This window comes from Macaca nemestrina, chromosome 2 (assembly GCF_043159975.1).
Source record: "Macaca nemestrina isolate mMacNem1 chromosome 2, mMacNem.hap1, whole genome shotgun sequence".
NCBI classification, from domain to species: Eukaryota; Metazoa; Chordata; class Mammalia; order Primates; family Cercopithecidae; genus Macaca; species Macaca nemestrina.
Window position 1 is genome coordinate 101,227,799 of NC_092126.1, and position 13,972 is coordinate 101,241,770.

Below are 13,972 nucleotides of genomic sequence, written 5' to 3' on the forward strand. Positions count from 1 at the left end.
AAGTATGCAGTCCAGGGCAGGCGTCCCTGGCTTCTCAGCTCTCAGGACAGAAAAGTACTGGAAAGGACAAAAGAGAGAGCCAGGCCCAACTAAGAGAAGTAGAAGTGGAAGTAGCCCAGGTGTGTGGGCAAGCATCCTAGCAATCATCTCTGGAAGTGAGTTTCAGGATGTAAGGCAAGCAAACTCACCGTGGAGTATAAAGTGGTTGCTTGTATCACCTGTGAGCAAAAGCCATGGTGTGCAAATGACAACAGTCAATGTGATGTCATGCTGCTGCCCTGGACAAATGCAGTCCTCTTCTCCATCTCAGTGATGCTGTAATCACCCCGCTGATTGCACACACAGGATACCTGGGAGTTATTCTTGGTGCCTGTTTCTTACCTCCCATTATCCACCAGCAAGTCTTGTCAATTCTACTTTTTGGATCTATCTCCAATTCAGTTCCCTTTCTCTCATCCAATCTCCTTTCATCTCTTTCCTAACCTCTGTGCTAGTTTCCTAACTGAACTTTCTGATGCCTCTTGCCTCTCTTGTCTATTCTCATAGCAATCAGGATGATCTTAGTAAAACAGAGCTGACCACGACATGCCCTAGCTTAAGACCCTTGATGAACCTCCTACTGCCCTCAAAATAAAGTCCAAATTCCCTATTGTGGCCTACCAACCCGCTTATGATCTGGCCCTAACCTATCAGTGCCATTCCTCCACCCTCACACTCTTTTAAGTTCCACTCCTCCTGAATTTCTTTCAGCCCTTCCCACATTTTAAAATATTTTGTAGAGATGGGGTCTCCCTATGTTGCCCAGGCTGGTCTCAAACTCCTGGCTTCAAGTGATCCTCCTGCCTCAGCCTCCCAGTGTTGGGATTACAGGTGTGAGCCACTACACACACCTGGCTCTTATTTAAGTACTTTTTTGTTTTTTGTCATTCTACTAACTGTAGTATTGCATTGTGGTTTTAATTTCCACTTCCCTGATGACTAATGATGTTCAGTCTACTCATTCTTTGAAATCTCTGCTTGGTTTTCATTTGTTCCAAGAAGTAATCACTCCTTCTACAGACTAAGTTCCTGTTCTCCTTTGTAGTTCCATGACAACCAATATTTATCTCCACCTTGGCCTTAATCCACTAAAGTACAGTTGTTTTACTGTTACCTCCACACCCACCGCCCTCATCACAAACACACACATACACAACTGCGCACTTCCTGAAGGCAGAAGCAGCATCATACTTCTTTGGTATCTTGAGCTACCAGCACAGACCTGAAACACAATCTTTACACAATAAATATGATGAGTGAATGAACAGTTGCTTAACAAATTAAAGAATGGATGAAGGTAGGTATTTAGGTACAAGGTTTTGCAGACAGGCCTGGCTGTGTCAATTAAACCTTTCTCCATGGGTCCTCACACTTAGTAAGCTCACTTTTAAAAGGACGATGCTGAAGATGCGAATGTTTACGATGACCACAGCGATGACGTGATCCGAGAGAAAGGCAAGGCGGAAGGGGTAGGGCCGGAAGCAGAAGCGCAGCAGGGAGTTAGCCGCGTCTCAGTTGCCATGGAGACCAGGAGATCCATAAAGCGGGGATCTTTAGCGTCCCGGACCAACGAGTGCCAGGGGACAATGTGGGCGCCAACTTCGCCACCAGCCGAGTCCAGCAGCCCCAGCCAGCCCACCTGGAAGTCCTTGTATTCCTCCCTCTCCTACTCCGAGGGCTTCCACTACAGCTTCGCAGCCCGGCCCCGCCGCTTCACGCAGCTTGCGCTGGCGCCGCGTCCCGAGCCTCAGCTGCTTCGTCTGCGCCCCTCCTCGCTGCGCACCCAAGATATCTCGCACTTGCTCACCGGTGTCTTCCGCAACTTGTACTCTGCCGAGGTCATCGGCGACGAAGTGAGCGCAAGTTTGATCAAGGCCCGCGGCAGCGAAAATAAACGCCACGAGGAGTTCTTGGACCAGCTGCAGCAGGTAACGCGGCGGTGCCGGGGACTCAGCGCTCTGCACGCGTCAGCGCCGGCCAGGTGCCAGGTGCTGTTCCAGGATCTGGGGCTGCAGCTGAGAAACAGCCCATCATGCCGAAGTGGGCCCGACATTACTAGTGGAAGGACACTCTATCCATACACACATATATGCAAATACCACACATACCACACAACGTGCGGCATATATCTATAGCACCTGTCTGTATTTCTCTAGACACATACGTTATATATTGCGTATATCAATGAACGACTGTGGCAGACCGCTGAATAGTTGTTCCATGGAGGTGATAAAGCCAAAAGTCACTCGGCTTTGGGGTGCCTTTGTATCACAAATCACAATCTTGACTGGCCATTCATGCGCAGATTTTAGGAAGTGTGTCTAGTCTCTAGAACAGCAACTCTGCTTCCTCGTCTGTACAAGGAGAAAACCAGCTGACTTGGGACCTCTGTGCTGAGTCCGCCTCTGCTGGCCACACTACTCAGGACTCCCTTAAACTTGTGGGCACTTCTCCCATACCCGATCCTTTACCCCGGTGTGCCTCCTGCCTCTCAGATCTTCTTCTTCTCTTTTCTGTTCTGTCCTCTACCTGCCCCTTAAGTGACATGCATCCCACGTCCTTAACCTCAGTCATTCCTTCACTTAACACATTTGTTGAATGTCTGCTGGATGTCATACTCTGTTCTAGGCAGTGGGGATTCAGCAGTGAATAAAAACGCCAGTGTTCGGGCACACCCACCCTCACACACGCAACCTGTCCTCTGTAGCTTTCAACCTAGCTGAGGTAGATAGACATTAACAAAATGAAGACCCATAGAGTATATGAGATACTTATAGGACCAGCCTCGCCCCCTCCATGGGTTATAGGCTTCTTCAAGTGCAGCCCCTGGCTGAGACCCTGTACTCTGTGATTCATGGGTCACCACATTCACTCTGCTAAGACTTCAGCCTACCCAGCCAGACCTTGCCCTTGAACTTTGGACTCACATCCCTGTCATTCACATGAGCCAGAATATATGGAGCATTATAAACCTATAAACCCCACGACCAGTCACCCAGTTCATTGGATTCTATTTTCTCAGTATCTGTCCTATAAGTAGCCACTATACCACCCAGTCTGGAGTGCAGTGGCGAGATCTTGGCTCACTACAACTTCGTCTCCTGGGTTCAAGCGATTCTCCTGCCTCAGCCTCCCAAGTAGCTGGGATTACAGGCATGCACCACCATGCCTGGCTAATTTTTGTATTTTTAGTAGAGATGGGGTTTCACCATGTTGGCCAGGCTGGTCTCCAACTCCTGATCTCAAGTTATCTGCCCACCTCAGCCTCCCAAAGTGCTAGGATTACAAGCATGTGTCACCGCGCCTGGCCTGCCATTTATTAATTTAGCAAAAAAGCCATAGAACAATGTTAGGATAATTTCATTTTTTATAATATATATGCATGGGAAAAAAAAGCTGAAAACTTTTACAACAAAATGTTAACAATACTCTTATGGGACATTTAACTTTTTTTTGCACATTTCTATATTGTCTGAATTTTGCAATGTACATGAATTAATTTTGTAATTACAAAAAAAGAAACTTTGAAAAGAGCAGGCATCTGTTATTCCACTTCTGTAATGTTGCTGGGTTTTTGTTTTTTTTCTTTTTTTTTTGAGACAGAGTCTCGCACTCTCGCCTGGGCTGGAGTGCAGTGGAGCAATCTCAGCTCACTGCAACCTCCACCTCCTGGGTTCATGTGATTCTACTGCCTCAGCCTCCCAAGTAGCTGGGATTACAAGCGCACACCACCACACCAGGCTAATTTTTTGTGTTTTTAGTAAAGACAGGGTGTCACTATGTTGGCCAGACTGGTCTTGAACTCCTGACCTCATGATCTACCTGCCTTGGCCTCCCAAAGTGCTGGGATTACAGACGTGAGCCAACACGCCTGGCAATGTTGCTGTTCTTATACCTATATTCCTCTCCCTCTTTCCTTTTTCATCGTCTGTTCTTTCCTTTTCCTCACTTGTCTCTAGATGTCACTGCCATATGACTGTCTGTACAGGACTCAAATTCGTTCTCCCTGGGAGAAGCAATAATCACTCTTCCGTATGAGTATCTGCATTGCCTGAGATAACCCCCTTGGCAGCTGATCTTCCCCAGGCCCACCTATAGAGATATCGCATGGTCTAATGATTAAGAGCAAATGCTCTGGAACCATACACCCTGGGTTCAAGTCTTGGCTCCTGCACATACCATCTATATGACCTTGGGTGGTATTTACTTCTATATGCCTCAGTTTCCTTATCTTTAAAATGCAGATAATAATATTCACCCCATGGGTTGGTTGTTTTGAGGATTAAATAAGTCAATACAGTAAAGCATTTACAATATTGAGTATTTACAACACGGTAAGCCCTCAGTAAGTGATAGTTGGCCTTGTTATTTGGATAAGATGCTAATTCCTACATCCAAAAATTAGGGTCAGAGATTGTCAGCAGACCCAAATAATAAAACACATGACATAGAACATAGTACTTTATATTTGAGGAACTGTCCCAGGCCACTGTCTCCTGAAAGGCGTTTCCTGACCCCAGAAAGATTTAGTTACTTCCTCTTAGCCTTCCTTATATCCTCATTCATATGCTATCATAGCACTTTTAAGAGTTGATTTCACCTATTTGTATCCTTGCCAGGCCCCTCCTGCTAAACTGTAAACTCTTTAAGAGCAGAAACCATATCTGATTCATTTCCCCAAATGTAAATGGTAATTATACAATAAATCTTTTTTTTTTAAGGTGGAATTTCGCTCCTATTGCCCAGGCTGGAGTGCAATGGTGCAGTCTCAACTCACTGCAACCTCTGCTTCCTGGGTTCAAGTGATTCTTCTGCCTCAGCCTCCCGAATAGCTGGGATTACAAGTGCCCGCCACCACGCCTGGGTACGCAATAAATCTTTATTAAAAGAATGACTAAGTAAACATCTTTGCAATCCCACCAACTTTAAGAATACAATAAGGAACACTGTCTTCCTACATAAACTGTTTTTTTCTTTTTCTTTAAAAGAAATGGGGTTGGCCGAGCATGGTGGCTCATGCCTGTAATCCCAGCACTCTGGGAGGCTGAGATGGGAGTATTACTTGAGTCCAGGAGTTTGAGACCCCATCTCTACAAAAAATTTAAAAATTAGCTGGATATGGTGGTGTATGCCTGTAGTCCCAGCTACTTGGAGGCTGAGGCAGGAGGATCCTTCGACCCCAGGAAGAGTAGGCAGGGGTGAGCTGTGATTGCACCACTGTACTCCAGGCTAAACCACAAAGCAAGACTCCAGTTCTAAAAAATAAATAAATAAGAGAGGAAAATAAGACTGGGGGCAGGGGCTCATGTCTGCAATCCCAGCACTTTTGGAGGCTGAGGTGGGTAGATCACCTGAGGTCAGGAGTTCAAGACCAGCCTGGCCAACATGGTGAAACCCCATCTTTACTAAAAAATATACAAAAAATTAGCTGGGCATCGTGGCGGGCACCTGTAATCCTAGCTCCTTCAGAGGCTGAGGCAGGAGAATCGCTTGAACCTGGGAGGCAGAGGTTTCAGTGAGCCGAGGTCATGCCATTGCACTCCAGCCTGGGCAACAAGAGCAAAATTCTGTCTCAAAAAAAAAAAAAAAAAAAAAAAGGAAAAGAAAGAAACAGGGTTTCACTGTGTTGCCCAGTCTGATCTTGCACTCCTAGGCTCAAGTAATTCCCTTGCCTGCCAAGTAGCTGGGACTACAGGTGCACACCACCATGCCTGGCTAATGTGAACTCTTTCATATTACCCATACCCATGAGCTCTCTGCTTCTTGCCTCGAGAAGTCTGAACCAGAAAATATGGATCAGAAGTTTGGCTGGTTGACTAGTCAATCTGTAATGAGTCTTGAGGAGTATGTTGGGCATCCAAGTGGACTCTCTGGGCGCAAGTACTGTGACAGAGTTTGGGCTACAGGTGTTTGTTAGCTATCAACACCTGTGAGGGGAAGGGAACGGAAGAAGGAGTGAGCCACGGAAGAAGCCGAACTCTGATGATGCATTTGTCAACAAGCTTTGACAAATGCAGCAGGTTGCCCTGGAGAGAGTATTGCCTGTCAGAGTTTCTCTCTTTGGGTCAAAATGGCCAGGCCTTTATACCCCTGCCTCTCTCTGACACAGGATGTGGGTGCTGCAGAAAAGACATGGTCTCAGGTGACTCCTTTTCGGCAGCTTAGGTGGACTGTGAAGGGGCTGTCTGCTGATGACGTTCCCTGTAGCTAGGGAACAAGTCCTTCCCTGAATGGGGATCTGGGTGGCACCGCAGGAAGTGTGCTAACTTGTATTTGGTATTTCACTGTTTGGATGGCAGCTCTCTTTACTGTGAAGCCAGGAGACAGGTGACCAAGCTCGAGTCTGTTACTGGCCTGACTATGAAACCTTTAAACCTTTCCCCTCTATGGGTCTCAGTTTTCAGATCCAGTAGGTCAGACCAGATGGTTGCAATAGTTCTCTGACTATTCTATGCTTCACTGGAAGCCCTGATCCTGGGGTAGGGCTGAGTAAAGCTAAGTAATGGTAAGTAATCTCACCATATTTCTGTGCATTTGATCATCCCCCTGCCAGATTCGGGAGCTCTATAAGCAGCGGCTGGATGAGTTTGAAATGTTGGAGAGACATATCACTCAGGCCCAAGCACGGGCTATTGCGGAAAACGAGCGGGTCATGAGCCAGGTTGGAGTACAGGACCTTGAGAGCCTTGTCAAGTTGCCTCCAGGTGTGTATAAAGAACTCCCATATGCCCGCCCGATTCCCAGGCTGTTGATATTTTACTGTGTTTGCTCCATCGCCCACTCTCTAGGCTTTTTCTGGATACTTGGAGAGCAAGTTGCAGACATGATGATATGAATATTACCACAAAAGAATATTTCATTGCCACAAAACACTTCAGTATGTGTATCTCCAAAACAGGGACACTGTCCTACATAACCAGCATGTAACCCCCACAACCTGGAAATCAGTTTCTGTGCAACACTAACCTCTGACCCACAGATGCTTGTCAACCTAAATAGCAGAGAGAGAGACTCTCTAAAAGAAAATGATGGGCACTGCAATGGGAATACATGTGCCATTGCAAACTGTGTGCATATTCAGGGAGGTAAAGGAAGACAAAGGTTTTTTTTTTTTTTTTTTGAGACGGAGTCTTGCTCTGTCACCCAGGCTGGAGTGCAGTGGCCGGATCTCAGCTCACTGCAAGCTCCGCCTCCCGGGTTCACGCCGTTCTCCTGCCTCAGCCTCCCGAGTAGCTGGGACTACAGGCGCCCGCCACCTCGCCCGGCTAGTTTTTTTGTATTTTTTAGTAGAGACGGGGTTTCACCGTGTTAGCCGGGATCGTCTCTCGATCTCCTGGCCTCGTGATCCGCCCGTCTCGGCCTCCCAAAGTGCTGGGATTACAGGCTTGAGCCACCGCGCCCGGCCAGAAGACAAAGGTTTTTAAAGGAAACGTGAGGAGGATTATATGATGGTTTTGAAGTAATTATCCTTGGCTAAAGAATCATTAACAAGAGTAGTACCAGTCTGAGGTTAAACAGGCAGTTGCCGGGCAGATTTTTGTGTGTGTGTAAGGTTGCAATGACCTTTTGTGAGGTTGTGATTTTTGTGGCATGATATGGTTTATCTGCATCCCCACCCAAATCTCACCTTGAATTATAGCTCCCATAATCCCCACATGTCATGGGAGGGACCTGGTGGGAGGTATTGAATCAGGGGGCAGGTTTTTCCCTTGCTATTCTCATGATAGGGAATAAGTCTGATGAGATCTGATGGTTTTATAAAGGGCAGTTCCCCTGCACACACTCTCTTGCCTACTGTCATGTAAGACATGCCTTTGCTCCTCCTTCGCCTTCTACCATGATTGTGAGGCCTCCCCAGCCATGGGGAACTGTGAGTCCATTAAATCTCTTTTACTTTATAAATTACACAGTCTCAGGTATTTATTCACAGCAGTATGAAAATGGACTAATACAAGGTGTCTTTTGTGGTAATTCTTGTTATCAGGCATTTATGCATGGCCTTCCCCAGCTCCATTTGTCAGGGTATTTTTTTTTAACACAAGTGACTCCATTTTGATTTGGAAAACTTTGACATCCCATTCAAATTTTACCGACTGTCCCACTGTGGCTTTTCCCCCTCTCAGGCCCAGGATCCTGTCCAGGAAGTCATGTCACATGCAATTATCATGTCTGTTGTTTAGATGCCTTCATTGGGAACAATTCCTTGATCTTTTCTTGCCTTTCATCTTCCTGAGAGTTATTGACCAGACTTATATTCTGTAGGATGGGGATGGTTCTGTCTGATGCTTCCCCATAACCAGACTTAGGCACACATTCTGGGCAACAACACCACATAAAGTTATTCCTTGTTCATCTCACTGCAGCACACCAGGAGGGTCACGTGGTATTAACCTCTATCCCCTGAGTGGGTTGGTGTCTGCCAGGATTTTCTGCATTAAATTCTCTAAATCAGATTATAATTGATTAGCATTTTGTAGAGAGGTATTCTCAGATTACACCAATATCTTGTTCCTCATCAAAGCTCCATCGCCCAACCACCAGCATTCACTGAAAACTCATTTCTTAATGCAGAAGTTTAAAGAGTGATCCTTTAGAAATGTAACTACGCAAAGATAAGTTGACTTTATGAATTATGGCATATCCACACTATGGAATACTACAAAGTTGTTTAAAAGAATGAATTATACCTGTGTTGTAGATATAGATGGCTGTCTGCTATTTATTAATTTAGTAAAAAAGTCACAGAACAATGTTAGGATAATCCCATTTTTATAGTATATATGCATGAAAAAAAAGCTGAAAACTTGCATCTCAGAATGTTAACAATGCTCTGAGGGGGCAATTAACTACCTATAATCAAAATTGGGTTGTTTTCCCTATAGACTTGCCCATAGTCTGAATTTTACTGATATCAGCATCATGGTGTCATTTAACCTGTTCTTCCTTGTATTTCCTATAAATCTGTAATTAGTTCTTGAGACTTTATGAGGTTTAGGTTCAATGCAGACTGGGTGGTGGGGAAAGAGCACTTCATAGGTGATGCTGTGTGTTTCCCTCAGGAGGTACATGATATGTGGTTGATATCTCTCTTTTCGTGATGCTGGCAGCCCTTTTATTTTGTTATTTTATTCGGGGTTACAAATGATAATGAAATGCTAATGATAATAATAATTCTATCATTCTTTATTTATTTGTCAGCTGAAGTACTTCTATAAAGATAAACTTTTTGGAAACTACTTTGATTACCCCAAAGTATGGGCAGCATTAATTCTTTCCCTTTATTTGCCAGTGTTTAAAATACTGAGTGGGTTCCCCTAACATCTGCCAAAGGTGACTAATGAGTTTTTTTGGTTGTTTTAGTATCATTGTGGACTCTTGGATTTCATGACTGCAAATTATTTATTATCCTTTTGGTGCTCAAATTATTCCATCTTTGGCAGAGAGCCTTTTCAAGCTGCTGATTCATTTGACAATCAGCTGTCTTTGATAACTTCCTTGCTTTCTGAGCTGGTGAGATGTTCCAGGTTCATCTTGGGTATTTCTGGCCCCAGATCTGGAATCAGCCATTTCTTCAAGAAACGCTGATTCCTTTTATTCCCTCCACCACTCCCCGCAAAGACTTTGACCTATTCCCCTGAATGCTTGAAAATTATCATTTTTCAGTGCAGTAGACAGAAAAGACAGTATATTTAGAAGACCTGTTATATCTGTGGCCTAGAGGGAAAGATCTAGAGGGAGGAAGAAGTGGAAAATGCAGTGTCCTTAGAAAGGCATTTAAACTTACGAGGACCTACTGGGGACCAGATGCTAATATGCTTTGCACAGGTTATCCCACTAAATCCTCCCGACAACCCTGTAAGGTAGGTTTTCTTTCTATCTTACAGGTGTAGGAACTAAACTTAGATGATCAAACGACTTCCCTGAAGCCCCACAACTTGGAAGGAGTGGGACTTAGATTTGAACCTGGGTGTGTCTGCTGTCAAAACCCATAGCTTTCTTCTATCGGGAGGAGGAAGGATTGTTGATTAGCCACAGTGTCTCAGGAGTGTTGATGACTTCTCTTAGAGTGTGGCTCTGAGCAGCAGAAGCCCTATCCTTTGTTAGGCCTGCCAGACCTCTGAGACTCAAGTCCCATTAAACAGTAACACTCAGGCACAGGTTTTGTATCTCTTCCTGTTTCCTCCTCCACCACAGCAGAGCGTAGCTGCAAGGACCCCTCCCTCAATGGTGGCCTAGATAATGTGGATTTTGGCAGAGATTATTGGTAGCAAATTTCCAGAGCCTTTACTGGTTGCCTGATGTTCCTTGAGTCCTGGGAGTCAGCTACTATCCCGTTTTTGTTGTTGTTGGCTAGAGATTAAATAATTAACTACTTTGATTTGTTTGTTTGTTTGTTTGTTTTTTTAGTGAAAGTGAAATAAAACATTGAGAACCAGGAGACAAATGTCAGTTGGGAGAATTTTTCAATGACTTTCATTTTATTTTTACCCAAGAATGATATTAAGTTCTAATCAGACATTATCTGCCCTGGTTTCTCAGGTCTCTGCTGGTAATGTGTCTTTCTTTTATTTAAGAAGTGAAGAAGTAGACACCCTAATCCAGTTCCATGGGTACCCTCTGGTGTCTGCTTCTCAGAGAAGGGCAAGGTAACTTATTTTTATAACTTAGATAACTGGCAATGAGGACATTCCCCTAAAAGTTTCTTATTTGAGGCATAGAGGCAACCTTTCTCTGTTTGCTAATACAAATGTGACAAAGTGGCAAGCATATGTAAATTCTCGAAAGGGAGGGAGAAAGATCAGAATGCTGCAGAACATCTTGTGCTTTCATTCTTTCTTGTCCCTTGCTGGAAACTTGTCCACATTATCCAAGACCTCGCAGAGCCATGCCCAGGAGCCACAGTGTTAGCATAGGAAGCCCACCCTTCCCAGAGGAGAAAAGATGGTCACAAGGCCAGAACAGGCTTTTCCAAGGCTCACAGGCTACATGTCCAGGCCTGACAGCTCCTGCAGACACAGCACATAGCCACCCATACCCTGGGGCAGGACTGTGGAAAGAATTGTATCAGAAGAGAGGATACATCTTCTTGTCACATGGCCTTTATCCTTTGTATAGAAGTCTTATCTTTTGATATTTTAAATAGGCCATCACCAAAGTCCTTGGGAACTGGGCTAGCTTGTGTCAACTTGGCATTGCTGTTACCCCCTGCTAAAGTCTCTGTCGCCAAGGAGAGATCAGGGAGTACATTTCCCAGAAGGCACCTCCCCCTTGTGCTTCCAGGATAGGTCAGCTGATGAGAGGCCCTTGGTGAGTTTTGGAAAGGAAGGCCATTTATTTCAAAAAGCAGTAGTAGGCACATGAATTAGTGGCTGTGAGTTTCAAAACAGCTTCCAGATAACTTTTTTTTTTTTTTTTTTTGGAGACGGGGTCTCACTTCGTCACCCAGGCTGGAGTGCAGTGGTGCAACTCTTAGCTCACTGCAACCCCTGACTCCTGGGCTCAAGTGATCTTCCCACCTCAGCCTCCCTAGTAGCTGGGACCACAGGCACACAGCACCACACCCGGCTAGTTTTTTGTATTTTTAGTAGAGACAGGGTCTTGCCATGTTGCCCAGGCTGAGTTTCCAGATAGCATCTTACGAAAGCCCTGCTTCAGTGCTGCTGGCTGAAGTTGTTAATGATGATGTCTTAGTCCATTTGTGTTGTTGTAAAGGAATACCTGAGACTGGGTAATTTATAAAGAAAAGAGGTTGATTTGGCTCATCATTCTGCAGGCTGGAATACTGGGCATCTGGTGAAAGCCTCAGTCTGCTTCCACTCATGGGGGAAGGCAAAGGGGAGCCATGCAGGCATCACATGGCGAGAAGGCAAGTGTGAGTGGGGGGCCCGGGGGGGCCAGGTGAGCTAATATAGTGAGGACTCACTCCCTGCCTGCCCACACCCAGGGCATTCATCTACACATGAGGGGTCCACTCCCATGACCCAACACTTCCCATTGGGCCCCACCTCCAACCTTAGGAACAAATTTCAATATAAGATTTGAGGGAACAAACTCCTAAACTATAGCAGATGGCTTCCTTGATATTATTTCCCTCAGTCTGCAATCCTCTGTATGAAAACCTTTAATATTTGATATACACAGATTGGTTTCTGTTTTCCTGACGGAACTCTCAATGAACATATGTGATGGGGGAAGGTGTGTCTTCACTGATAGGTTGGTTATGGGAGACCTCCAAAAGGAAAGACCATTCAAAGGCACCATGTCTCTCTCTCTCTTTCTCTTTTTTTTTTTGCTGGAGGGCATTGGCTCTATCCTGGCTCACTGCAACCTCTACCTCCCAAGGGATCCTCCCAACTCAGCCTCTGGAGTAGCTGGAACCACAGATGGGCACCACCACCCCCACTAATTTTTGTATTTTTTGTAGAGATGAGGTTTCACTGTGTTGCCCAGGCTAGTCTTGAACTCCAGGGCTCAAGCAATCCGCCCACCTTGGCCTCCCACAGTGCTGGGATTATAGGTGTGAGCTACCGCACCTGGCTGGCACCGTGTCTTACGACATGGAGCAATCTTGGCTAATGGGACAAACAACAAAGTTTGAAAACTTCCAACAAGTCTTCTGTTTGGGCGGTGGTGACAACCGGGACTGTTCGCTCAGCGGCAGTGGCACAGAAGCCTCCTCCCTGGTCCACCATGGTCCCTGCCCAACCCCACCTGTCCCCGCTGCCTGCTGCCATAACAGGAGCTGGAGGCGGCTGCTGCTGGTGGGCAATGAGTTCCAATGGTGCTTCTCACAAGTCGATGGGGCCATCGAGGAGGACATGACTGAAGATCCGCCGCGGGGGAGAGGCCAGAAGAGGCTTTGATGACCAGCAGTGAGTGACCAGGGGGCTACATAGCCTCACTCTGCAGCAGATATCATTTCCACCGTTGAGTTTAATTACTCTGGAGCTCCTGTGGCAGGAGACAAGGAGGGCAGAGTTATTTTTCAGCAGGAAGTAGAGAATAAAAGCCGCCCTCATTCTAGGGGAGAATATAATGTTTACAGTACCTTTAAAGGTCATGAACCACAGTTTGGCTATTAGGAAAGTCTAGAAATTGAGGAAAAAATAAAATTAGATGGTTACAAGAGAACGCTGCTCATTTTCTACTCTCTACAAATGATAAAACTATAAAATTATGGAAAAGAAGTGGTTGAGATAAAAGAGCAGAAAGTTATAACTTGAATGATGAAGATGGATGACTTCAAGATCCACTTAGAATTATGCACTATCAATGACCTGAGAATTAATTTATGACACTTAGAAATCACAGATAGACGTTTTGATGTGGTAGACATCAAACCTGCTAACATGGAGGAGCTGACGGAAGTCTTTGTGGCAGCCAAGTTCCACTCACACCAGTGCAACGTGCTTGTCTACAGTAGCAGCAAAGGGACCATGGACCGAGCAGCATGGCTCCTTGGCCCTGTGCAACAGGCACTCCCAAGTTTTTTGAAGAGCCTCAGGATCCCAGCAGCAGGTCCTTCTTCTCACAAATAATTTCATCCATACCTAATGTAAGATTTAGCCACAGTGGGCAGTACCTGATGACCAGAAACTACCTGTCCGTGAAGGTGTGGGACCTCAACATAGAAAGCAGGTTGGTGGAGACCCACCAGGACCACGAGTACCTGCACAGCAAGCTCTGCTCTCTCTATGAGAAATGCAGAATCTTTGATAGCTTTGAATGTTGCTGGAACGGTTCAGATAGGTGCATAGTTGAACTCACAAATAAGCAAGGGAAATCTCCCAACGGCCAGAGACGAAGAGGGAGCTGAAACCAGAACCATAGCCTCTAAAGGCATTTATTCCGAGAGAAACCCCACACCCCTGGCTGGCCGTGGGTGCATCAGCCAAAAGCAGGAACCACTGCTTCCTGTGACCAGCAACTTGTG

At 45.6% G+C, this 13,972-nt stretch overlaps 1 protein-coding gene and 1 pseudogene across 4 annotated transcripts in view; both read left to right on the forward strand.

Annotated features, from left to right (window-relative positions):
• The first annotated feature begins 1,087 nt into the window (after positions 1-1,087).
• LOC105480195 (DLEC1 cilia and flagella associated protein) overlaps positions 1,088-13,972 on the forward strand; it is a 68,285-nt gene continuing 55,400 nt past the window's right edge. Inside the window, exons 1-3 of one of the 4 annotated variants that reach the window (XM_071091453.1) lie at positions 1,829-1,967; positions 4,761-4,903; positions 6,593-6,743. In XM_071091453.1, the coding sequence (XP_070947554.1) occupies positions 6,632-6,743 (112 nt within the window). In that variant the 5' untranslated portion in view covers positions 1,829-1,967; positions 4,761-4,903; positions 6,593-6,631. Of the gene's footprint in view, positions 1,968-4,760; positions 4,904-6,592; positions 6,744-13,972 lie in introns of all 4 variants that reach the window. The other 3 variants (XR_011619960.1, XM_011738743.3, XM_011738744.3) reach the window with 3 other exon arrangements.
• On the forward strand, positions 11,882-13,855 carry LOC105480194 (serine/threonine-protein phosphatase 2A 55 kDa regulatory subunit B delta isoform-like; annotated as a pseudogene).